Below are 7,449 nucleotides of genomic sequence, written 5' to 3' on the forward strand. Positions count from 1 at the left end.
TTTAATGCTTGTGTACTTTAAAACTAAGTTGGTAGAAATTCTCACTGTAAGATATGTATTATTGGATTAATATATACAAAAAAGCAAAAATTTTAATTCATCCATTTATGACAAATTCAAAATCGGAAATTTTATTCAAACTTAGTACCTCAATCATATTTAAAAATGAAAGACAGAGTTACAAACTGAAATTGGTAAAATTCTTTATGAACAATTTGAATTTTGCTTAAAAAAGCAAAACTTTCAATAATTATCGTTTGAATAATTGTCATTACAAGACAACTGTGGCAAATTGAAAGCCCAAATTTTAACATTTGAATTTCGCGAGTTTTAAAATTGTGTTTTGTTTGCCCCTTGTTGCCTAGACTATAATAATAATTGCACAAAGAATAATRTAAAGAAAAATAAATTGTCACTGCCATAAACCGTATAATTAGGCAGATTCCATCTAGAGTTTTAGAGCCATTTGTACGCGAAATCAGCTCCCACTCTGTATCGTGTAAACGAAATATCATCCTGTCATTTGAAACCCTTTTTGTAAATTCTTAAAAATGTACATAAATACTAAACTGACTGGTGTGTCTTTTTTAAAAAAATGTTTATTTAACTTTATTGTTGGTGAATTTGTAATTTATCAATGTACAGTTTTGTTACCTTGATTGCCATGCAAGAATTTATTTTTTAGTGTATCGACGTTGTTTTGTTGCCAATAAAATGTTTATGGAGATTTCGATCAGTGTTGTATATAATTTTAGTGTTTTATAAATATTTGTATGGCAATAATCGAATCTTCGAATCACGGCAGGTCCACCAACCTCTTCCAACTAATCATTGTACAGTCGTGGACCGGCCACCGCCTCCACCGAGGCTTACTTTCCAAATTATTTTGCGGTGCTAGACGCATGCAGGTAATAGGTTTTGATGTAAAATGCACACAATGGGTGTGCGGGCCCATATCAAATAACCCCGCCACCCCCGCCTAAGTAGTAAATGTGGCTAAATTGTATAATATGTTAGATGAGACAAGTGTGCTGTGGAGAGCGATACTCTAGTCAATTTTCAGTTTTGTCAATTTTAGAACAAGTAGTTAAATTATTAGGATGTTGGACGCACGCGGCTATAATATAATAATGCAAAGGCTCATCTGGGGGCGGAAAAGTCGCTTTTTCGCTTCGGGCTTGGGCTTCAGATCGGAAAGTCCTTAAGTAAGGCGAATGCGAGTTGTATGCACATATCATTATAGAATTTATACTTTCCTACATGATTGGGTTTAAGAAGTGTGTACAATAATTACGTCAAGCCTCGACCATTTACACCCCTCATTTAGCTAAAGAAGCGGTTCGTGGAATAGACGATGCAATATGTTGTTACACTACAGGGTTCTTTTTTTACATGTTTCTACGCCGACGATTTTTTTTAACTGACTTCGTTATATCAAATATTTCACGAACTTTAATCATTCCTCTCCTATAGAATATTAAATTGTTATGTATACAAAATATAGTCAGAAGTATTTTTAACACATTTCAGACCACTTCATACTTTCATAGTCATGTTGCATTTTAATAAAATTCAATTCAATTTTTTCATGGGTAAATCTACGGTCACACTTATTTGATCAACGGAATTTGGTAAATGTCTTAGAAATATTTCTGAAATATATATAAAAAATATAGATGTTAAAACTAAACTATAAATTATCAGTATTTAATATAGCTTCTCAAATGGCTAGACCCTCCTAATATGTACTACAAAATAACGAATAAATAAATCATTCAGTTGAGCAATATTCAGTTTATTGAACCTAAAACCTGGTCAAAATTTTTCCCACAGCTGAAACAATTTCATAAATAAAAACCCAAAATGTGTAGCTTCACATGAAAGTGCAATTTTGCAACTAATTAAATTTAATATTTAATTGTTTGAAAACTTCCGCCTAAGAGTAATTATCTAGTTAACTGAAATCTTTTAATAATTGCTTAAATGTCATCATAATTAAGTGTAATTTCAAATTTAACAAAATTAATTCAGTTTCCTGACTAATCAATAAATTTGCCTTAATGTTGAATTATTACAATAATTATTTCTTCATTAGTTTTGAACTAGAGAGAAAAAATTCAAGTGAGCGGAACAGTCAAAATATTAAAGATAAAGGTCAATGATTTCAAAATAATTGAACAAATGAATTGAGTTTAAATGGCTTTTTTAAGTTTTTAAAGTCTGATTTATGTTTAAATGCTAAAACGTTTAATCGCAATTTTCATTTAGTACGTAATAATGCTAAAAATTCACAAAATATAAAACTTTCATTTTGTGCAGAAGCAGCATATAATTAAATAAAAAAAGTACATAGCAGGTGAACAAAAGTATGAAACCAAACATTTTTTGTTTAAACTATTATTTTCTGAAATAACTAACTAATGAATGAGAAAGTATCTATTACAAATATGTGACGTTTCCCAAGAAACATTTTTCGATTTTTTTTTGTTTTTAAATTCTGCAAAATTTTCAATTATTTCAACTGACAACCCACTATAAAAACTTTTTTTACAAGACTATAACCTAAGGATTACAAATACTTAGTTACAATTAATTTTACAAGTTTATAAATAAGTAGTTTTGAATTTATTGAATTGAATAGAATCAACTCTATAAACTTATAAAATTTAAAAGTTTACACGTTTATAGTTTGGAATTAATTTTACTAAAAAAAAAACTGGGAAATAAGATATGCATACTCGTATTTTTCATTATACAGAGTGTTTACGATTCTTGAGATGAAAATTGACCTGTTAATAGAAAAGTGCAGAAATAGTGTAAACAAGAAAAAAAAACTTAGAGAATTGTTATTATTCCGAATGTTAGTTAACTTCAAAATATTGATTCAACGTTTGAGGGTCATTGCAATTATTTTCGTAAACTGAATGTTTCAACCGAAAGTCAAAGAATTATTTGCAGTTCACTCATTTTAATTCACAAAATAAAAATTTTCGGACAACTTTCCGTTTATAATACATGATACACAGACAAATTTTCATCAACTTATTTAGCAAACAACTAAAATTCATAAACAAAATTCTCCATATATCCACAAATATCTGAAATTTAATTAAATCAATAAATAAAATCGAACGGCTCCACGATACCACTTTCCAAGTGAAAGTGGTAGGAGTATATTTTTACCGGCATTAAAGTAAATTCGTTTCAAGTGTTTCAGTCTATCACAGATCCGGTGAAACTCGAGAGTGAAAAATGTGTACAGAGTGACTTTCCGAAATGAACGTGATGTTTATTTCAAAACATTTAGTGTTACTGATAATTATTATCAGCCATTTTAATAGCAATGGACAGCAATTATTGCAAAGAAATCGATTTCGAAGACTCAATAAACCGTCCGGTTTGAAACTAAAACAGAGACTTCAAGAAAAATTAAATCAGTACAAACAGCGAACTATCCAAACAATTTGTTATGGTGAGTGAAAAAAATTAGTAAAAAGAATTGCAATTTCAATTGATGACATTTCATTAACAAACAGTAAAATTTCGCCATCTCTCTAAACAATAAATATTGTTTGCAAAAGGTCGGCTTTTCAGAGTGTAACAGTTTGATCTCGCATGTCGCAAGTCATTTGTCCAACTTCCGATTTTTTTTTAACGTAATTAGACCGGAGTTTTCCGGAATGTATCAAACCGGAATCTCCCGCCGTTATGTAACCCACCATCAAATTACAGAAATTGCTCGTCTGTAAAAACCCTCTTAAATATCATATTTCCGGTAAAAAGTGTTGTGAAAGTAATTTTTACAGATATCGTCGGCTGCTTCGAATTACCTCATAAAAGGTCACCACTTCAGAAAGTACCTGAAAATCCGGAAATGCTAGGTACACAATTTTATTTATTTAGGAGAGGGATTAATTTTTCACAACCGGAAATTTTACGTTACGACGATGACGGGAAATCGCTTAGCAAATCCAGCTTTAATTACTCGCAACCGCTGAAAATGATCATCCACGGCTATATGGGAAAATGGAACGACATCGGAAACCTAATTGGTGCTAACACGTATTTAAAAATTGTAAGTATTTTGTAATTAATATAATTAATTACTCGTAAGATTGCTCAAAATGCAAACGTGCGTTTGATTTTCCTTTTTTGTTGCCAATAATGCGTGTTAAGGTCATTCGACTAGCAATAATAATATTTCATAATCTAAATCGAGTTTCTGCATTTGTGAAAAAGTACCAACAAATAGAGCATCGATTTTTGTTGTCGTCGCTTTCTTCCACTGACCTAGATACCTTGTTAAACATTGTAACACAGAGATGAAACACAAAACCATTTAGCGTGTATTTATTTACTCCAATGAGCAAATATTACGTAACGAACAAACGGACATTTGATTTGATTAAATGCTCGTTATGTCACGATTGTCATTGTTCTTCACGTTGTATTGTATTAATGGTGTTTTCATTTTTTTAATTTAATTGTCACAACTTTTTTGCTAGAAATTGTAAAAAAAAACAAAATTCTATAGGCAATAACTAGCTATTTTAGCTGACTGGCTAACTATAGTTTTAGTAGCTTGAAATAGCTTAAAGCTCTTCTACAACAATAATTTGGGAATTTTTTGTTTTTTAAGGATTGCTATGCTATAGACAGTATACACGGTGAAAAAAAGATATGGAACCAAGCGTTTTTTTTGTAAACTACTTTTTTTACGAAAAAAATATTAGTATAGGGAAAAGTACAATTAAAATGTGAAACACGAAAACTAAAAAAATTTCAAAAAATATTATTCTTAATTCACATTTTAATTGTACTTTACGCTACACTAATTATTATTTTCGTAAAGTGCTTAGTTTACTAAAAGGCTTAGTTTCATACCTTCTATTTACTGTGTATAGGTTTTTATTTTAATGAAAACAATAGTGTACTTAGTTTTTACATTATTAGTGGATATATGTGATTACTTTTATTTTTGAAGTACTTTTAAAATTGTAGATTAATAGCTTAAAATGCAAAAATGTAGCTATATAGCTTCGCTATTTTTAGTAGTTTCCCAGTTCTGTACAAAATTAAATTAATTAAATTTTGCATAATTTCCGTAAGAAAATACAATGTTTTCAAAAACCCTATAAGAATAATGTTAGAAATTGTAAGTAAATTTCTTTTCAAAAATTAACAATTCATATAAGGAACTGAGGAGCTTATGTATGAATTAGAATTAGATGTAACATAAAGAAATAAATAATCTCTAGACCAGAATAGCAAAATTGGTCAATTTATATGACGAGAAAAAAAATCTCAAATATATTTAACCAAAAATTTAAATAGACACAATTTCTAAAAAAATAACAAAAGCACTAAAACATCTGTGATATTACACTGGTCAGCATTGTAACAAAAGTTGAGTGATGGATTAAAACATATCAGGTAGTATTTTAGACTAGGATTCTCGAAATGATTTTAGATTTTCTCCATCACACACATTTTTTTAACAATTCAAGAAATAAAAATATATTTTTAGAAAACCTAAATCAAAATAATCATTCTATTAAAAAATGTAGTATGTAAATATAATTTAAACCCCTAAATTTTTTCTCTTCTTAAAACCTTCTTAGTTTTTTTTTAAACTCTCATTTCTGTTTTTCAATGTGTTCAGACTTGTTTAAAATGAATGCAAAAAAATATGAAAACTTAAATTTAATCTTTTAATATTCTGCCCATAAAATACCTAGCAAAAAAAAAGCTAAAAATATTTCAAACATAGAAACTGATGCTAATCAGTGTTAATTATTAATAACTTTTTTCAAACTATCGTTATTTGAACTAGTCCCTTTTTTCTTTTTTGTTGATATAATAAGATTTAAATTAGTATTTGCCTTTCTAACGAACTCTTTTTAACATACTGAGTATTTGAAAATTCAGTGTATTCAGTAAATTAACATTTATCAAAATTAGAAACTTTCTGGAAGACAAATTTTAAGCGCTGTTTATGTACTAACAGAAAACTTTCAGATTCAAAATTTACATGAAAAAAAAATGGAAACCAGAAATTGGCTTCTAATAACGAATTAATCATATGCAAAAWGTATTACTGTCGAAAAAGTGTCAAGACTTCGACTTTTACGAGGTATACCTAGATTTGAATTTAATTCATTCTGATTTGCCTAATTCGCCTTGATTAAAACAAAAAATGTTGCATTCAGTTCACAAAGTGCAGTCCTAGTTTCGTGCAAATCTTTCAGCAATATCCATTTCGCAACAAAACGTACTTACTTATTTAGATCAAACACTTGCTAACAAGGTTGAACACGTGTTAGCAGTAGCGTGCATTATATCCTTTCGACACATATTTCCTATTTGTTTACAATTAATATATCCAATCCAAGAAAAAGATCTCTCAAGTGCATCACTATTACTTCACAATTTCAGTTAAACGTGAGGAAAACCTTTTGCCACTAATTAAATAACAGTTTCACAACGATGATCGATGTTTCTATTATAATATCCTCGAGTATTGGTTTTAAAGAAAGTCGAGTCCTTGAAATAAATTCATCTGAAACCTAGGTCAGGCACATTGCCTAATCGAGTTCAAAAAATTAACCGGTTATTAAACACTTAATTAACTCTCGGCTAAATTAGAAAACTATGACTTTGCATGTAATTACAGTATGACTGCAATGTGGTTTTGATGGATTGGAGCATAGGTGCAAGAGGGCCCCAATACGCYATGGCGGCGGCAAACACGGAACTGGTAGGCCGACAGTTGGGCATCTTGCTGTTAAAAATGGTCGAAAACGGACTAGAACCGGAAAATATCCACTTACTTGGCTTTTCGTTGGGTGCGCATGTTGCAGGAAGTTCGTCAGAGGTTTTGAAGAAGAAAGGGCATTTAATTGGGCGAATTACAGGTTGATTATTGTTCATTTCGCTACAAATGAAAATACTACGCAATTTTTGCAGGACTTGATGCTGCCAGTCCTCTATTTAGGACCAATCATTTGAGAGAAAAACATAAAAAGTTAGATAGGGATGATGCACGACTTGTTGATGTTATTCACACCGACGCCAGTCCGGTATTTATAAATTAATGATTAGTTATGATTGTAATTAAATTTGGCTTGTAGACGGTTACTGATGGATTTGGGTTGTGGCAACCCATTGGCCATGTCGACTTCTTCCCGAATGGAGGACAGGAGCAGCCAGGGTGTAGGGATACGAGGCAGTCGGTGGTTGTTACACATTTTGGTAAGTAAAAGCAACAAATATTTCCATGTTACACAAATTTTAACAACAAAAAATAGATAATAGCTAAAAAATTACGTTTTTAACAATATTCACCCGGACTTGATTTTCAAAAAATTAATTTTTACTTTTAAAATCGTTAAAACTAAATATAAGTAAATAGAGAAATAAAAAATGTAAGTATCAAATATACGAGTATTT

At 30.0% G+C, this 7,449-nt stretch overlaps 1 protein-coding gene across 1 annotated transcript in view; it reads left to right on the forward strand.

Annotated features, from left to right (window-relative positions):
* Positions 1 to 3,216: 3,216 nt before the first annotated feature.
* LOC123009661 (pancreatic triacylglycerol lipase-like) overlaps positions 3,217 to 7,449 on the forward strand; it is a 7,547-nt gene continuing 3,314 nt past the window's right edge. Inside the window, exons 1-5 of the mRNA XM_044406118.1 lie at positions 3,217 to 3,472; positions 3,807 to 4,075; positions 6,674 to 6,914; positions 6,967 to 7,079; positions 7,131 to 7,251. Coding sequence (XP_044262053.1) covers positions 3,277 to 3,472; positions 3,807 to 4,075; positions 6,674 to 6,914; positions 6,967 to 7,079; positions 7,131 to 7,251 — 940 coding nt within the window. The 5' untranslated portion in view covers positions 3,217 to 3,276. The remainder of the gene's footprint in view (positions 3,473 to 3,806; positions 4,076 to 6,673; positions 6,915 to 6,966; positions 7,080 to 7,130; positions 7,252 to 7,449) is intronic.

This window comes from Tribolium madens, unplaced genomic scaffold (genome assembly GCF_015345945.1).
Source record: "Tribolium madens isolate multiple individuals breed KSU strain unplaced genomic scaffold, Tmad_KSU_1.1 Scaffold_19;HRSCAF=116;Tcas5.2_LG9, whole genome shotgun sequence".
In the NCBI taxonomy this organism is placed as follows: Eukaryota; Metazoa; Arthropoda; class Insecta; order Coleoptera; family Tenebrionidae; genus Tribolium; species Tribolium madens.